This window comes from Tupaia chinensis, unplaced genomic scaffold (genome assembly GCF_000334495.1).
Source record: "Tupaia chinensis unplaced genomic scaffold, TupChi_1.0 Scaffold000639_1, whole genome shotgun sequence".
In the NCBI taxonomy this organism is placed as follows: domain Eukaryota; kingdom Metazoa; phylum Chordata; class Mammalia; order Scandentia; family Tupaiidae; genus Tupaia; species Tupaia belangeri.
Genome location: NW_006160160.1, coordinates 2,445,640 through 2,465,625, shown reverse-complemented (window position 1 = coordinate 2,465,625; position 19,986 = coordinate 2,445,640). Strand labels below are relative to the sequence as shown.

Genomic DNA, 19,986 nt, shown 5'->3' with positions numbered 1-19,986 from the left:
TGCCTGGCATATTATGTTATACAATAAATATGTATGAAAATAAACATATTTACATAACTATGTGTGTATATGTATGCACACTTATATTTGTGTATATGTATACATACACATACAAATATGTATGTACACACACATATGTACACACTAAGTATTTTTAAAATATTGTAGCACATTTTGATGAATTGGGTCAGGAACATTGTAGGTTCTGATTGCTTTCTATTTGGGGGAATATTCTGATACTTTTACTTAAAGATGCCCATTGGAGGGCAAGAAGATGATGCCCAGTTAAGGTGGCTGGATCCCACATGGCCCACTGTGCAGGTAAAGTCCCAGATCTGGCAGCTTGAAAAGCACACTGGGCATGTGTGCGTGTGCCCCAAACCATGAAAGGAGAGTGGAGTAGAAAGGGTAGTGGCGTGGTCATCCTCTCTGGGGGGTTATTTTCTCGTTTTCTCTCTCTCTCGCTCTCTGTCTCTCTCTGGCAAGTACATGCCCCCATTGCAAACTAAAAAAGATAAAAATATACCCACTGGAAAATTAACTGTATTCTAGGTGTGTTGTATTTTACAAGGGCCTAACTATTGAAAAGATTTTAAAATCTTGGTTTTTTTTTTTGGCAAAGATACTTAAGATGTAGAATATATGTTATTTGTTCTTTAAGGATTTTTTCTCAACATGCAAAACTTTATATTGTTGATTATATATATGTATAGTTTATATTAAAGTATTATTTTACTTTTTGAAGAATACTTTATATTTTAAAGTGCTTGCTGAATGTATTCTTTTTTTCCCTTTATCTAGCAAATTAAAACGGCACTCAAGTACACATTGGGATTTGCTGTGATTTGTGCTCTTCTTCTTTTAGTTGGGTAAGTCTTGATATTTTTACTGTCGATGGGAATATAGTTTTTTAATAATACTAATAAAAGATTCATTTAGAAAAATCTAAAAAAAAATAGATATTTAAATATTTGTGAAGAAAGTAAAATTATTTGCATATACCATAACTCTAAAACCCAAGGTATGTAAGGTTAGCTGGCTTGTTACAAATTTTAGTAAAAATCTCAATGAGATACCTGCTGTCTCTGTTTACTTCTTAAACTCATCCTTTGGTTGATCTTAGGATTCTACTTATACTTTAGACTTTTTTCTAAAGACTATCTTACGTCCTCCATGAACAAGAACTTACCATATGAAACATGAATTAAAATTTTTAAAGAATTATTAATTTATTCATTATTATTATTATTTTTTAATTTGACCAGAGAGACATGGAATGAGGTGGGGAGTGGGGGAAGCAAGAAAGCAAGCTACCAGGTTTAGGACTTGAACAATGAATGGTCAGCCATGCAGGAGTCCAGCATCTTAACTACCACACCACTAGCTGGCTCCAAAACATAAATGAAAATTTTAAAGGTGACTTTGAGAGCCGTTTTATTAGTATGAGAGAATAAATAATGTAATTTCTGATCGATTTAACTTTTTTTGAGATTGTTATTAACTCTTCTATACACTTTCAGAATGTCTGGCATTGTGATTTTTGCCTTTGGATTATGTTAGGGGTACCAAGCAAAGCATGACATTTAATTCCAAAGTTCCTGATTTCAAAGTTCTCGTTTAATCACTTATAAACTGAGTTACTTAGGGCTAATTATTTTATCTCTCTGGGCCTCTGTTTCTTTATCTGTAAAGTACACTTGAGAGGACCTATGTTTGGATAGGTATGAGAGTTAAATAAGATAACATATGTAAAGTTCTTAAAACAGTGCCTGGCATATTATGTTATACAATAAATATGTATGAAAATAAACATATTTACATAACTATGTGTGTATATGTATGCACACTTATATTTGTGTATATGTATACATACACATACAAATATGTATGTACACACACATATGTTCACACTAAGTATTTTTAAAATATTGTAGCACATTTTGATGAATTGGGTCAGGAACATTGTAGGTTCTGATTGCTTTCTATTTGGGGGAATATTCTGATACTTTTACTTAAAGATGCCCATTGGAGGGCAAGAAGATGATGCCCAGTTAAGGTGGCTGGATCCCACATGGCCCACTGTGCAGGTAAAGTCCCAGATCTGGCAGCTTGAAAAGCACACTGGGCATGTGTGCGTGTGCCCCAAACCATGAAAGGAGAGTGGAGTAGAAAGGGTAGTGGCATGGTCATCCTCTCTGGGGGGTTATTTTCTCGTTTTCTCTCTCTCTCGCTCTCTGTCTCTCTCTGGCAAGTACATGCCCCCATTGCAAACTAAAAAAGATAAAAATATACCCACTGGAAAATTAACTGTATTCTAGGTGTGTTGTATTTTACAAGGGCCTAACTATTGAAAAGATTTTAAAATCTTGGTTTTTTTTTTTGGCAAAGATACTTAAGATGTAGAATATATGTTATTTGTTCTTTAAGGATTTTTTCTCAACATGCAAAACTTTATATTGTTGATTATATATATGTATAGTTTATATTAAAGTATTATTTTACTTTTTGAAGAATACTTTATATTTTAAAGTGCTTGCTGAATGTATTCTTTTTTTCCCTTTATCTAGCAAATTAAAACGGCACTCAAGTACACATTGGGATTTGCTGTGATTTGTGCTCTTCTTCTTTTAGTTGGGTAAGTCTTGATATTTTTACTGTCGATGGGAATATAGTTTTTTAATAATACTAATAAAAGATTCATTTAGAAAAATCTAAAAAAGAAAAAAAACAAAATGTAAAATAAGAAAGAGCAAAATACCTTTTTTTATCACCACTGAGTAGTAGCCACATTACTATTTTTGTTTACGTGGTTCCATCTGGACTTTTTATACATGCTCTAGTGCATGCAGAGTGTTCCTCTTCCCTTGCAGGAACCCTCCTTATTCCAGTTTTACACAGATGTAATTATATTTCATCTAATATTGTTGGCAGTCTGTTAATTCACCATGGGCCTTTCTTCAGGGTAATAAGTATAGATACATCAATTATGTGTGTATTGCATTCTTTTGTTTGTTTGTTTGTTTTTAGATGTTTTGCCTTAGGGCATATGTGCTAGGGAAGGAGGGAAGAGAAAGAGACAGACAGAAAGACAGAGACAGTGAGAGGAAGAGTGAGAAATCGTCCTCATGGAGGGACGGCCATGTTGCAGTCCCTTCTCTTCCACTCTCAGCCTAGGATCTTGGGCATGCACGCACACATGCCTGGTAGGATTTTCAGGCCACCGGGTTCAGAACTTGAACTGTGGTTGGCCATGTGGGATTCCAGCAATGTAACCGCTACACCATCTGCTGGCCTTGCATTCTTTTCTTAGGTTACAGATATTTACTTGATATTCTGGTGATAACTTTTGGATGTTTATGGTTGTCTTAGTTTGTTACTGTGTGTTTCTAAAAAGAAATACCTGAGGGAACCAGCAGTTAGTGTAATGGCTATGTCACTGGATTCCCACGTAGTCGACCGTGGTTTGCATCGCGGACCCGGTGGCTTAAAACTCACGCCGGGTGCGTGTGCGTGCGTGTGCGTGCGTGCCCAAGATCCCGAGAGGAGAATGGAGAAGGGATTGCAGCGTGACCATCCCCTCTGGGGGACGATTTCTCACTTTCTGTCTCTCTGTCTCTGTCTGTCTGGCGAGCGCACGCGCCCTATAGCGAAAACCTCTCAAAAAAAAAAGAAAAGAAAAAAGAAATACCTGAGATTGGGTGATTTACAAAGGACACGAGTCCATTTGGTTCAGAATTATGATGGCTGGAAAGTCTATATTCATGAGAATAGCATCAGGCTGGCCTCTGGTTCTGTGTTACAACACGGCTATCGGAAGCAGAAAGGAACATGGGCACATTTGTAGAGAGAACCCGGAGGCAGGTCTTATAAAACAACCAGCTCTTTTGGGAACTAACCCATCCTTGAAGAGCAGGAATCACTCTTGTGAGACAGCACCGATCTCTTCTTGAGGGCAGATCCCTGTGATTGAAGCAACTAACAGGCGGGCCCCTCTTAAAAGATCTCACCAACTTCCCTGTTTTTTTTTCAGCAAATGAACTTTTAGGAGACAAACCATTATCTGAACCTTAGCAATAATGTTTTCTCATTATAAACAGCATGATAAAAATCCTTGTCGATAGATGTTTTGATTTGACTCATGAGTCTTTAGATCTTTGTCAATGAGTTTCTTCTTCATTAGGTTTTTATACTAATGTCGGTGAAGTTTTACACGTTTGTTTATACATCTAAAATTTGTCCCTGTTAATGGAAAACATTTTTCCTTGTTAAAATAGGTCTTGACTCTTTCATTTTTATGTTAGAAAATAGATTAAATGCTAATAAGTATTTAATAAATTCTGTATATAATTTGATCTCAAAGATTTCAGTCAATAAGTTTCAACAATTAGAAAATTAAATTGTTAAATGTAATTCATGATGGAATTAAAACTGGTTAATAATATTTTGCACTTCCAGGTTTTAGAATACAGTTTTTTTTTCTTTTTCTTTTTTTTTTTTAATATAATTACTTATTTTATTTATTCATTCATTTATTTTAATTTGACCAGACAGAGACAGAGAGAGAGATAAAGACTGAGAAAGCAAACTGCCAGGTCCAGGACTTGACTCAAACTATGGTCAGCCGTGTGGGAGTGTCCAGCACCTTACCACCACGCCACCTGCTGGTCCCCAGAATACAGTTGTTTTATAGTCATGCTTCTAATTCCCTTTTCCTTCTGTGATGTGTCATGAAAAAGAGTACTTGCAGGACCAGCAGTTAGTGTAATGGCTATGTCACTGGACTCCCATGTAGTTGACCGCAGTTCATGTCCCGGACCCAGTGGCTTAAAATTCACGCCAGGTGCATGTGCTTGCGTGCCTAAGATCCCAAGAGGAGAATGGAGGAGAAGGGATTGTGGTGTGGTCATCCCCCCTGGAGGGTGATTTCTCACTTTCTGTCTCTCTGTCTGTCTGTCTGGTGAATGCACGCCCCCTATAGCAAAAACCTCTTCCAAAAAAAAAAAGAGTACTTGCTGAAAGCTCCTTTTTTTACAGGTTTTGCTATTTATTTTAGCTACTAAATATGCTTTTAAGGTCTTTTTGGCTTTTTAAAGGGATCCAAATCTAGTTATGTTCATTTGATTTTTTGCTTTTTAGGTCCCATATCGGTAAACCTAAATTACCTGTAATAGAGATTAGCAAACTTTTCTTAAAAGAGAAGATGACAAGCATTTTAGATTTGTGGTCCATATAGTATCCGTGGTTCAACTTTCCTCTTGTAGCTTTGAGTGATCATATACAATATATAAGTTAAAAGATATGGCTGTATTCTGGTAAAGCTTTATTTACTCACATAGGCAGTAATACTACTTTACCAAGCCCTGAGTTAGATGTGACTGAGAACCACTAATAGGACAACAAATCTTTGCACTGCCAGAGTAAAAGAAGAGTGAATTAAAGACTAGTCTGTTTCGGTCACTCAGAGCAGTGTCCTAGCCATGACTATATGTATATATTTGAAGTATACTTTTAGGTTAAGTGATTGATACATTTCTTGTTTTCTTGAAGGTGGCTTACTCCTAGTTTCTTTTATGTGTGTGTGTGTGTGTGTGTGTGTGTGTATTAATGGGACATAATTAATAGCAAAGATGTAGTCTAGGTTTAACTAACTCATATAGTGCATACGTTTTTGGAGCACTTGTGCTTTGAGTACTGTGCTAGGCCTTGGACTAAAAATGGTCTCTGTCCTCAAGGTTTATACTGGGGAAATTGGCAACTAAGTAACTTGAATTATAATGTTTAAGTGTTCTAGTGAATGATATATAGCAGGTATTGATGGTGGAGGGGCAAGTTCTTACTCTGCCTTGCAGAATTGGAAGACCTAAGAGGAAGTAATAATTTAATAGAGATTTGAAAGAGTAGGAATTGGTGAGCTGACTTGATAAAACAGGAGATGAGTAGCACGTGTTGTATGTTAATGTACTCAGACTACTATAATGAAGTACCATGGACTGGGTGATTTACACAGAAGACATTTCTTTTCTCAGAGTTATAGAGGCTAGAAGTTGATGATCAAAGTGCTGACAAATTTGGTTTCTGTTGAGGGATCTTTTGCTGGTTGTGATAGGGACCTCCTCACATCGTCCCTCATGGCCTTTCCTGTTTACTTACATGGAGAGAGAGGGAAAGAACAGACAGACAAAGACCCCACACTCTGATCATCTTTTCTTCTTCTTCTAAGTATACCATTCCCATAGCATTAAAGTCCCACTATTATGACCTCATTTAACCTTAATTACCTCCCTAAAGGCCTTATTTCCAATATCATCACATTGGGGGTTAGGGTTCCAATATGTGACTTGGCAGAGGTGGGGCACACTTCACTCTATAACATAAATGAACTTTAAGACCAGTTCTGTGGTGTAGTGGTAGTATGCTGCTCAACAGAAGCCAGATCCTACGTGATAACCATAGTTCAAATCCCTGAAATAATCAGGCACACATGTGGATACCCAAGATCCAACAGGCTGGAGAACTGGAGAAAGCAGATCACGGAATGGTCAGACTCTGTGGAGGGTGCTTAACTCTCTTTCTCTTAAAAAGAATGTGTACACATCCTAGATGAAAAGAAAAAAATATATAAAGTTAAACCTTTCCTCTGTCTCAGAAACAACCAGACAAAAGAGTACAATGTGATGTTTCACGTTCCATGTGTGGGCTAGTGATAGGATGTCACGTTAGTCAGATAGGTAGACTCTGGGTCTTCCATACAGTGTTTAAGAAATGTCAAGGTTTTTCTTACCGAGCAGTTTAAATACAGTGGAGATAGGTACACATTTGTGTGTGTTAATGGAAGAAAGTAAATACGCGTGACTTTGTTTAAAAGTAAGAGCACTGTGAAGGATGCATTGAAGGGACAGTTCAGTTGGAAAAATGAGAAATAAATTGTAAGTAGGAAGATGAGCTAGGTAACCATTGTAATAGTTCAGTTAAGAAATGATGGTGGGAGCTATAGAATAGTTAGAGAGCAGAGGGGAAGCAACAAATAAGCTATTTGGAAGGTAAATATTACCTACTTGATGACTGAGTATAGGAGGTGAAAATCTTATTTTCCATTTTGTTAAATTCATCATCTCAATTTCACATCTACTGAAATTCATTAGCCTTTTCTTTGTCTTTCTAAAGAGATCGTCTGTGTTAAGATTGTTCAGTTACTCAGACTGGGTGTAAAATACTTTCACTAAGCAATTTTTCATATTATTTATGCAAATACTTAGAAATTTAAAAAACTTCCTGGCATGTTGTGCCCATTTATCTTGTTTCAAGTATTATCAGAAGTACCAAGGAGAAAGGTTTCTTAAATTTAAAAACATTTTAAAACAGCTACTTTGTTTTTCTTAAAAACATTCTGAGAGCAGATACCTTAATATATTATTGAACTCATTTAGGATTTTGTCTTTCCAAAAGAGGATAAATCGTACTGTTTTCTTTACAGTTAAAATTAGTATTTAGAAGTAGCGTTAGATTTACTTCTTACATTCCTGTTTGATTCTTCACATATACAGTCTAAAGGTTACACAGTCCTTTACCCTAATCTCTGGATTATCTTGTTAGTTGTCCTGGGCTAGATAATAAAATGAGCATTTATTTATTTGCCTATTTTCTGTATTCTTCCAGTCTAAGCTCCTAGAGTCCTAGGAAGCTAGCCATGTCTCTGGTCTTCCCTCCCTCCCTCCCTCCTTCCCTCCCTTCCTTCCTTCCTTCCTTCCTTCCTTCCTTTTGAGAGAGAAAGATTTTTACTTTAAGGCATGTGTGCTTGCTGGAGAGATAGAGAGATAGAAAGCAAAAAATCACCCTGCACGGGAGATGACCACACCATAATCCCTTCTCCATTCTCCTCTTAGGATTTTGGGCATGTACACACATATGCCTGGCATTGAGTTTCAAGCCTCCAGGTCCAGAACTCAAACCGAGTTGGCCATGTGGGAATCCAGCAACGCAACGGTTACACCAGCTGCTGGTCCCAATGTCTCTGTTATTTCTGTGGTCCTCCTTTATTTGTGAATGAAAAACAAATAGAAACTGCTTCTAGTAAGTCTTTGGGTAGAATCTTAAAGGATATAAAAATACTGAGAAAATAAAAATCAACCCTACATGCACAATGATATTCTTATTGTTTATTCTATATTGAGGAAGTATTTCCCCTCTATTCTTTCCTAAAATATAACTGTATTGAAATAATTGTACATTTGTGTTCTGCTCTGCCAATTTACCACTAAGGCCTTTAATCTTTTCTTTGTTTTTTAAAATTTGCTACATGGTGTGTGTACTTTCCTAAGAGGGAGAAAGAGAGAAGGAAAGTAAGAAAGTACCCCCAGGGCAGACAGATAGTCACTCTGCAATCCCTTCTCCTCCATATTCCATCCAGGATTTTGGGCATGTACCTGCAAGCTCCTTACATGTTTTTCAAGCCACAGGGCTTGAATTGTGCCGCTGCCCCTGTGGGATCTAGCCATCTTACCTACCTTGCCACTGACTGGTCCAGTGCTTACCCTTTTCTTATGTCATCAATCTTTTTTTTTTTTTGAAGAAATTTTTGCAATAGGGTGCGTGCACTTGCCAGAGAGACAGACAGACAGAAAGTGAGAAATCACACCCGGTGGGGGATGGCCATGCCACATTCCCTCTTTCTCCATTCTTCTCTCAGGATCTTGGTACTCACGTACACATGCCCAATGTGAGTTTTAAGCCAGTGGGCACAGGACTCGAACCGTGGTCAACTGTGTGAGAGTTCAGTCACGTAACCATTATGCCACTGCTGGTCCCTCCATGGATCTTTTGGACCATCTGAAACCTGTGATCCCTTCTCAGAATATTTATTTATTTATTTATTTATTTATTTTTCTAGCTTTGTTCAGGCATAATTGACAAAATATTTTAAAATGCAAATAATAAAATAAATGTAATTACAGTGGACACTAATTTTATTGAACGCAGTAATGAAAGTGATGAAACAAATCTGTGGGCCATACATTGACACAGTGATAAGGCAACTGGACCTCCATGGGAAGGTCCTAGGTTCACATCCCGAGGCCTTCTTGTGCATGCTGGGTGTACATCTGCCTGTAATCCAAGCTGGGGGTGGATTGCACTGTGAAGATCCTTTCGGGGATTCCCCCCACCTCTCTCTCTCTCTCTCTGTATGTCTCATAGAAGAAATAAAATTTTAAGAAAAATCATTTTTACATTCACAGTAAAGTAATAAGTATATAAATAAGAAACCTCACACACCTCTATACAGTGCGGAGTTGATTTATTCCTGGGCAGGCGGAGTTTATTTTTGCTTTAAAGAATTACTAAACATAAAAATTTAGATTGTTTCTTTTTATTCAACATCTTAAACTTCAAGCCTTTAAACAGAGTTATTTTCTCCTTTGTAGTGCTTTTGTTCCATTGAGTGTTCCCAATAACAAAAATTCTACAGAGTGGGAAAAAGTGAAGTTTCTGTTTGAGGAACTTGGAAGTAGTCGTAAGTATTCTCTTAAAAAAATCTGTAATTATTTGTATGTTATAGTCCTTGGACTTTTTAAAGAAGTAACCTATTTTTACTTGGTTAAAAAAATTTACAAATGTATCTGTCTTGTTAAACATGTGCTAGACAAATTAGGAGCTTGTGTTAAGGTTCCCTTCTGGCCATCTAACTATAATGTAGTTGCTTTCTTGATTTTGTCATATATTAGTATATTGAAAGAAATTTTCATCTTTTCTTGAAAATACTTTACTGAGAGTCTTATAGTTTCTATGTTTCTATAGTTTCTTTAATTCATATAGGATAAGATAGAATAATATGTTAAAGAAATATAATGGGTATATTGATTTTAGAGAACTCTATTCTTTGAGAATATTTTAGACAGAATACAAATTACAGAAATATAATGTGAATTAAATAGTATTTTATTATAAATTTATCTCACCAAAGCATTTTGGTGTTGCTTTTTTATAAGGTTTTCTTAACTGAATGTGACCTATGTTTTTAGAGGAAAAAAAAAATAGGCAAGTTCAAGGGATCAGGTTAGAGAAGCAACTTAATCATTGAAAAATAGCTTTGGCGTTAGAAAGTGGTATCAAGCAAGAATGTGTTCTCTGCTACTCAGAATCTAATGTGTGTTTGAAATCAGTAACTTTATTTTCAAGGAGGCATAGAACACTTACTTTTATAAATATTATACTGAAAATGTTTACTACTTTTGTATTTATTCTTTCTGATAGGTAGTGTACATTTTTCGATCACTTCTTTCTTTTTACTTAGATAGTATATTAAATGATGATTAAATTAAGTCTTGGAGTCTGCTGTGCAACTTCTTAATTTTCTTGCTTCCCACTTAAGATTTCATCTTGCAAATTGTGGTCCATTAATATCTTGCTGATACTGGCAAGAATAGGTTAGCGGACCTGGTATCTACTAATACCGAGTCCTCAGGATTTATGAGCCTTGATCCTGTTGCTGGGAAATGAATTGCTTTTCTTGCAGTTAACTCTTTCAGGTCTCCTGACTCTTTTCTTGTACATATTATTTAATAAATTATACTAGTCTTTGACTATTTATAATTTGAAGCAGTGACTGGATAACATTCTGATTTCTGTAATCTTATTTTCTTTATCTTCATTTATTTTTGTCTCAGTCCTAAATATCAAATTCTTGATTATATTTTGCATATAATTCTAGATCAGCTGTCTGATTGGAGCCAAAATAGTCATCAACTATTCTAATTTCTAGTCTTATTGTTCCTTACCCACCTCTCTGCATTTTTTAGGCATCAAAGATATTTAACTTTTTAAAAAATAGATAGTGCGCCTATTCAGTTTTATCATCCTCTATGTGAGGTAACACTGTTATAATTTCTGCCACTATGTATTATTGCCTTTTTTAAAATATTGTAAGTGAAATCACATTAATTCTTTTTTTAAAAAAAAAAACCCTTTTAATACATATTTATTATTTTTATACATTCAATCACTATATATCATTATAATATACAAAATTAATTTTTCCAGCATGAATACACTGTATATTAGTCCAGTTAAAGATAGTACCATATTATCATCAGCAGGTAATTTTCCATTTTTGTGTCCTTTAAGTGCTTTGTTTCTTTTTCCACTTGATTCCCTTCCTTTCACCCTCCCCTATTCTCTTTTGTGTATGTTTGGCTTTTTTTTTTTTAACTAAATACTATTAAAGTTCATTTGTAGGAGTAGTTGACTCTTTATTGAAGCACAGTAGCACATTTTATGAATATACTACAACTTGTTTATTGATTAGATTTATTTATAATATAAATATGTATGTGCTTAGAATCTATGGATTCTGACATATCAAGAGAATTTATCTTTAGTGTCTTCAGCACATATTATTCACTCTTTACCCAAATGGGATACTTCCTAATGATCAGTTTTTAAATCTTTGATTTAGGTTATTTTAACTACTAGTAATATTATCACTTTTATAGATTCTAAGGCACAGTATTTTTATGTAGGTTTTTTTTTTTTTTTTTTACCTTTTTGTATCTCTAATTTCAGAATGTATTTTGTAAGTTCATAGTATCTTAAAATTTCTATCAGCCAGATGCCAAACCTATCTTAGTTCTATGAACATCTTCTGGTAAGACCAAGAAAGTGACAACATCAGAATGTCTTTGATTTGATAAAACATAGGTTTTAGAAATTGTGGCTTAAAAATTTGCCTTCTATACTTTGTGAATTTGTGCATATGCTCTCATGTTATTCTCTTTTTAAGACCTTCATAATGTGCTAAATAAAACTGAGACATGAGTTTTAAGCAGCTAGATCATTATAATTTTATAAATATTCATGAAACATTAATGTTAATACATGAAACTAATCAACGTTTGTATTTGGTCCCAGAGGACTTGGGTATAAACTTGATCAATACAAGTCCAATGGAACCGGTATTAAAACTAGAAAAATTATGACTCTCATTTAAGAATATTCAAATTTGCACAATATTTTATTATGTAATCTAATATATTTTGAAGGGATCATCATTGCCTCTCATTCATTGTTTCTTCTTTAAATAATTTCTTAACTTTCACTTGTTTACATAGTATTCACTTTTTGGTATTACATTTCAATCTCTGTTTATATTTGCTTTTATTTTGCTACCAAGTGGGTAGGCTAGTCCTTTAAGTTAAAAGTAGAATAAACTCTTCAAGATTTGAGTATTAGCCTATAAATTAAAAATGTGTGCGAAAATTAAGAGTAAAGAAACGAAAAGTTTTAAGATTGAGGGGAAAGCTGAGAAAGAATTAAGGTCTTTGACTTTCCTGAGTAATGCTATTTCCCAGGGTTTGCAGTTGAGAAAGGCCAGGCATTCTTTTTAGCACGTTTTGAGTGTCCAACATTTTGTTGATCTCATTTTAAGCCCAATAATTAAACAGTAATTTTCCTCTTAATTTTTAAGCAGTGAATGAAAGCTTAGTGTGAATGATCTTTTACAAATTACTTTGTGAAGAGCCCTTTAAAAACCCTTTCCTCCACTTGGAGAGAACACTTTAAGGACATGGTGAAATATATTGGTTTTATTCCTTCAGAATGTATGAGGAGCTTGATTTCTTATATCTTATATTGATTTGCTGAATAGAAAATTTTGAGTAGAATATACAGTATGCACATTTTAAACAGTGTTTTACTTTCTTTCCAGATGGGTTAGCTGCATTGTCATTTTCCATTAGTTCTCTCACCTTAATTGGAATGTTGGCAGCTATCACTTACACGGTAAGTATAAGGGTAATTGAGTTAAAATGAAAGAATCACCCTATAAAGAACTTTTAAAAATATGTTTTACCTTGGTAATCTGTTCACCTCAATTCTTTTTTCTCTTTAATATTTTAATTTGTTCCTTCAGCTTTTCTTCAATTTTCTTTACTTCAGAGGAGGGTAAACTTTTAACTACTTAGACACATTTTCACAGTATATTTGTGAAATTTAATATTCAGAAGCAATTGTTACATCTTGTGAACCTTGAAGGTGGTCATACTGTACAATAATATATTTAGGGGTTTATAAGGTTATTAGAACTCTGAACTAGAGATCAATATTTGTTGCTGATTCAGGGGATTTATGCTTCCTAGGAATATAGAGCTTTTAAAATCTGGTGTTTTATTTAACTGGATATTTGTCTAGCATATAGGATCTAACTTATACTCTTAGAGAGTTTGTATTTTTTTTTTCCGTCTTCCGGGTAGTAGTAAAGTAGTATAGATGACTGATAAACTTGTGAACAGACTACTCTTTGAGTCTTTGGCTCAAGTTATAGCCAGTAATAAATGCTTTTCTCTTACCTACTACCATGAATTGTGGAAAAACCATTAAAATTATCTGGAACCGTTTCAGATGAATAAAATTTATTTCGAGCATTGTTGATTTGTACAAAGGTGGAAAATACTGATTAGAAAGGAAACATTTTTGAATATTTTCCTAATATGTCTTTCTTTAGATATGAAAACTAAAATGGGTGAGGGCCAGCAGGTGGGATAGTGGTTAAGGTGCTGAACTCCCACATGATTGACAGCGGTTCCAGTCCTGGACCTAGTGTCTTGAAAAATTCTGCCAGCCAATGTGCATGTGTGCCCCAAATCCCAAAATTCCAAGAGGAAAGTGGAGGAGAAGGGTTGCGGCATGGCCATTCCCTCTCTTGGATTATTTCTCACTTTCTGTCTCTCTCCCTCTGTATACCTTTGGCGAGTGCACATGCCCTATGATAAAATTCTAAAAATTAATAAATAAATAAAAAGGAATGGGTTATTTGTGTAATAGCGGAATCTAATTTTGTTACATGATATGTATAAAAAGGAAACCTAAAAGACAAGTATTATGCTATCTTTCAGGTGCTTATTTGGGTATGCAGTTTTATTGCCATTTTTATATTTTTATGTGTTACCACATAAGAAATTTGCCCTCCGATATCAGTGAATGGTCATCCTTCATGTTGTACAGTGTATGCACAGCATCTTAGTTATTTGGCTTTTAAGAAGCAGGAGTAAAAAATTAATAGCAAATTAGTAGTTAGACCTGTATTCTAATTGCTATTTTGTGACCAATTTGTTATGTTAATCTTGGATTTGTCTTTTAACCTTCTTGGGTCAGTGTCTTCCTGATGAAATGGAAATAGAAAATGCCTCACAGGGGTTTTTGAAGGGCAAATGATACTATTTGTGAAAGTGCTTTGAAAACTCTAAGGAAATAAAGATGTAGCAGTCAACAAAAGATTAGTCAGGAAAAACTAATGGAAAAAGAGAATAAATATCTAATGTTAGTGTCAAGAACTATGAAGGGTCCAGGATTTTACCCAACTTGTGCCTGCTACAGTTTTATGGATGGTGACTGAATATATAAGACTTTTGGTTCATAGACAAGAGCTTTATTATGTCATGATAGCAATAGCAGTAGCCATAGAATTAGTATTATATTGGGTCTTCAGAAAAATAATGACACATTTTTACATAGAGAAACATAGAAAAATACATCATGACTTTTCTTTTTGTTTTTTTGATAGTTTGTTGTTTTTGCTATAGAGTACACGCACTAGCTGGAGAGAAAGAGACTGAGAGAAAGGGAGAAATCACTCTTAGTGTGGATGGCCACTCTATAACCCCTTCTCCATTCTCCTCTCAGGATTTTGGGCATGCACGCACACATGCCCAGTATGAGTTTTAAGCCTCCAGGTACAGGACTCAGACTGTGGTCAGACATGTGGGAATCCAGCAATGTAACCATTACATCATCTGCTGGTCCCACGTGATAACTTTTCTGACAACCCAATATTTTTGTGTTGGTTCTTGAGTCCTGTTTCCTGTAAGACAATGTAAAGAGAACCAAATGAGTCTGTACATGGTTGGGGGTATTATAAGAGAACCATAAGTTTAGGGAAGTGGAATCTTGTGTAATGGATAGTAAGCATGCCTGCTCTTTGGTCTAGAGAAAGATACTGTCTTTACCAAGGATATTGACTATACAAACATCCCTGAAAAGATAGTACAGGTTAAAAAAGGGTGGTTAGTGCTTGACTTGCAAAATGTGCAGAACTGGTGAGCTGTCTACCAGTGGTTGAGTGGTAGATGTTATGAGGAAAAATATGGCAGCATAAGGGGACAAACAATGGTAGAGGCTGATAATGCTGCCAAGGTTAGGAGGGGCTCCTCTGGTGTTTGAACAGAGACCTAAATGAAGTAAAGCAAGCAATGTTGCAGAATAAGTGCAAAGATCCTGAGGTGGGTGTTTTTATGCTGTATTCAGATATAGCAAGGAGGCAAAGCCATTGTAGCTGAAGCTCAGTTAACCAGGAAAAGAGTAACAAAAGTTTAGCTGAGAGATATAGAAGATGTATCCTATAGGGCCTTATAGACCATAGTTATGATTTTGAATTTAATTCTGATTGAGATTAGAAGCCGTTGGAAAGTTTTAAATGGAGAAGTAATAGGATCTGACATCATTTTTATGATATACTTTGGTGGTGGCTTTTAATTAAATTATGAGGGTTAGGGAGTGGGAGTAGACAAAATGAATGAAGTAATTAAAACTTTAATACTTAAAAGAGAGCTCTGTAGGAACAGTATTAGGGTGGTTGCATTGTCATTAGGTGGTTAATAGTACTCTATCATAATTTGCTTGAAGTTGGAATACAAAGTTTTCTTCTAACTTATTATAGAAAATCTTGAGAATTTTTTTAATATGATAATATGAAAGAGGACACAGTACATATTTATGATATGTAGAAGAAGTTTAAGAGTTATTTATTTAATTTTATTTATCATCATTATTTTATTAATTTGCTACAGGGCATGTGTACTCATAATGAGAGATGGAGAGAGAGAGAGAAAGTGAGAAAGCAAGCTGCCAGATCTGAGACTCGTACTGTGCTCAGCTATATGAGAGTTCAGTGCCTTAACCACCATGCCACCTGCTGGATCCCCAGAAGAGGTTTAATTTTAAAGTACCTAAAATGAGAAATTGATACTTAGAGTACTTTTATCCTGAATATAAAGAATTAATTAGTAAATATAGAATTATATTTATCAAATAATTTGTAATTAATTTTTTATTGAGACTAGCAAAGCTTTTTACTTTGTGTTAGGCAAGTGTGAATTGCTTAGATATGTATTATTGTTCATTTTAGAAACTAGTTTATTATTTAAATTTTACTAAGGTTCTAACCACTGTACCATGTCTTAAGGAATAATCAAATAATTGGGTGCTCAGTTTTAGAAGAAAAATGTCAAACAACATATTGTTTTAAGCTTACATTTAAAAAGAATCTGATACATTTTAAATTTAAGTGAAACCTCAAAATAGGCACAAATATCTTTGAGACATTTTAATTTTTTGGTGCCACCAAGTGGGGAAATATTGAATAATGATCTTTTTATGTAAAATGTACTGTATGCACCAGTAAGGTGTTTATGGAAGGGGAGACTACTGAATTTTTTATTACATACCTTTATCAATAAAACTTTAAATGTGGAGTCACCTAGGGGCATGATGGTTAAGATGGTCTGATCCTACATGGCTCACTCTGCAGTTCGAGTCCCAAACCCAGTGGCTTGAAAAACACAACAGGTCAGTGTGTGTCTGTGTGCAGCACCTGCATGCATGCATGCACATGCTCAAAATCCTGTGGGGAGAGTGTTTGCAGTGTGGTCATCTTCTTTGTTAGGGGTGCTTTCTCACTCCTCCCACCCCCTCTGGTGAGCACATACACCCAATAGCAAATTTTTTAAAAAGTTAAAAGAAACTTAAAGTGTGTCCTCCAGAGTATTTATGAATTATAAATAAATATTATTTAAATATAAACTAATAAATTGAAGAAAACTAAAGTGATAAATTAAGGATTTAAATATAATAATGAAACATTTCATGTTTTCCTATTGTACCCATCAAAAAATACCTTGTTCCCATGTCCTAGTTCAGACTGCTGTAACAATCACACCATAGACTCGGTGGCTTAAACAGCAAACATTAATTTCTCGCAATTCTGGAAGCTGAGAGGTCCCAGAACAAAGTGCCAGCAGATTGGGTATCTAGTTAAGGGCCCACTTTCTTGTTTGGCTTCTTTTTTCTAAGGAATTCTTGCCATAGGGCCCTTGTGCTCATCAAAGAGAGACAGAGTAGAAGAGAGAAATCACCCCCCAGGGAGGATGGCCACACTGCAGTCCCTTCTCCTCCTTTCTCCTTGGAATTTGGGGCATGCACTCACATCCATGTGCCTGGTGTGAGTTTCAAACCTTTGGGTATGTGACTCAGATTGGGGTCAGCCTTGTGGGTGTCCAGTGCCTTTACCCTTATGCCACCTGCTGGTCCGTTGGCTATCTTTTCATTTTATCTTTACATGGTAGACAGCACACAGAAAGAAGAAGCAAGCTCTCTTGTGTCTTTTCTTGGAAGGATACTAATCCTATTCTTAAGGAATCCACCTTTAAGAATAATTACTTCCAAAGGCTCCACCTCTAATTATCGTTAACAGTTGGGATCAAGCTTCAACATATGAATTTGGAGAGGACATAGATATTCATTTCATAGCACCTTACAAATTAGAGCAGTGACTCACAATGATATTTGAGAACAGAAGTCCCTCTTTAAACAATTTTGCGGTCTTCCATGTAATACCATATTACAAGTAATTATTCTGTGCCATTGTTTATAAAATTACCATTATTTATGTACTCTTATAAGGAAAAATTCCTGCTAATGCCTTCTTATAATTTATAATTTTGTTTTATATTTAAGAAAGAAATTTCCTAGATTTTTGTAGATACTTTTAAGAAATCATACCACTCTTCTACATACGTAACAAGGAAAATATAAATGACATAAATTGGAAAGGTATTCTTGAAACCTCACATTTAGGGTATGAGAATTCTGAATCACTTTTTGAATCGGTTATGCATATCTATATTTTACTATACCATATTGTCTTTATGCTCTTCAGTGAACTGATAATAGGGACCATAACATGATGTAATCGTTACATCACTGGACTCCCACTTAGTTGACCCTGGTTCGAGTCCCAGTCCCAGTGGCTTAAAACTGATGCCAGGCATGTGTATATTCGTGCCCTAGATCCCGAGACCAGAATGGAGGTGAAGGGATTGCTTTGTGACCATCCTCCCAGGGGTTCATTTCTTGCTTTCTGTCTCTCTGTCTCTCCGGCAAGTGCACATGTCCCATAGCAAAAATCTCTCAAGAAAAAGAAGAGAATTGATAATAACAGTTTTTCTTGAGTCCTCTAAAGATATTTTATCTTTGAAGTTGCTAACATCCACATTATGTAAATTTAAGTTGTGTTGTTTTGTTATTTCTTGTCATATGAAAGGGAATCCCTTTGCAGATACCTAAGGAGAAAAATGCAAAATAGATTCAATTGTGGGGATCTCCTTTTCTTAAACTCATAAAGCTCCTGATGCTGCTTTATAAGAAAATATAGAATTATGCTCATCATTCTAATGAATATTTTTCTTATTATTCATGCTTCTTTGCTTTCCTTGTTACATTTTTTTCAATGTCAATTTACACTACCATCTTACAAGACATGAGTGGCAATTAAACTTAGTAGTTATGCTAATAATGCATGAAATGCAGGTGACTGTAATATGAGCAGCTGTGGCCAAATTTGCAAATATTAAGGTAAAGACAACTATTTCATGGCTTCTCCCTAGTCAATGTTTAGAAGATAGTTTTAATTTCAAGATACATGCAGAGTTCACTGTATTCAGGAAAATCTGTAATATTAATTCTCTTGATAGCATAAAAGACAATATGCTTCGTATAGTAAAATATGGACAAAGTGATCCGGAATTCTCATACTGCAAATGTGAAGTTTTAGGAATACGTTTCCAAATCTCACTCATATAATTCCTTGTTATTTATGCAGAAGAATGATGTGTTACATATGAGACTATATATATCTATATATACCTATATCTATCTATCTATCTATCTATCTATCTATATATATCATAGAATCAATAAATACTTAAAAGTCCCAGTCACTAGTTAGACACATTGTTTCATTTGTTGTAACAGCGTGTATGTCCTTGAATAGTAGGTTTTACAAATATGTGGCAGACATTTATTTAGTCCACCAGTTGGTATTGAGCCTTTGCAGTAATTCTAGGTTCACATTTAAGAAACTATACTTCAACATAAAGGAGAGATTTTTAGAGAAGAGGTATTGTTCTAAAATCATCAGTACAAAAAAATTATTGTTTTTAGTTTGTATTTGTGATTATAAAACATTTGACTTTAAAATAGCAATTTATTTTTGGAAGTCAAAATGAATAAAATGGAAGGCAGTTATGTCTGACCTAGAAGCATATTCTTTTTTAGCCTTTATGCAGTATCTTTAGCCTTGCTGAATTTCAGAAATTCACTAGAGGGCAGTAGTAAGCAATAAAAGTATTTTTGAAGAGGATGTCTTTTTATACTACTTTTTTCCCCCAAAGAAGTCTGATTAAAAATTGTTGTTTAAAGACCTTAAAAGTTGTAATGTTTTATATAATATTCAAGCTTATAGTAATCTAAATATTATATTTAAATTTCCTGATAGTTACTGATACATAACCATGCAGTACAAAAACAAGCTAAAATCTTGCTAGCCAAATGGTGGCTACATTCTTTTAATTATTATCTCCAGGCAATTAAAAACTGAAAAAAGAAATTCTCTTGTCACTAAAAATATTTTCTAAAATCTTCTACGTTAACTATTTAGGAATTCAGTTCAGCTTTTCCAATAAATATATCAGTTCCAAGTAAGGAAATGACTTCATGCAAATTAAGAATTCTGTTTTCTTAAAATATATTAGACCAAATACTATCTTTTTAGATAACTTATACTATTAATTTAATAACTGAGTGTCCTTCGAATAAAGGTAAGAGGAAAAAGCATTGGGACCTAATCTTTATATATCAGACAGTCCCATGCAGTTGCTACTAATC

General features: G+C 34.7%; 1 protein-coding gene across 1 annotated transcript in view; it reads left to right on the top strand.

Annotated features, from left to right (window-relative positions):
* The window catches only part of LMBRD1 (LMBR1 domain containing 1), a 131,331-nt gene that overhangs the window by 41,916 nt on the left and 69,429 nt on the right, over positions 1–19,986 (top strand). The window contains exons 5-7 of the mRNA XM_006159629.3: positions 802–869; positions 9,420–9,508; positions 12,698–12,771. Coding sequence (XP_006159691.1) covers positions 802–869; positions 9,420–9,508; positions 12,698–12,771 — 231 coding nt within the window. The remainder of the gene's footprint in view (positions 1–801; positions 870–9,419; positions 9,509–12,697; positions 12,772–19,986) is intronic.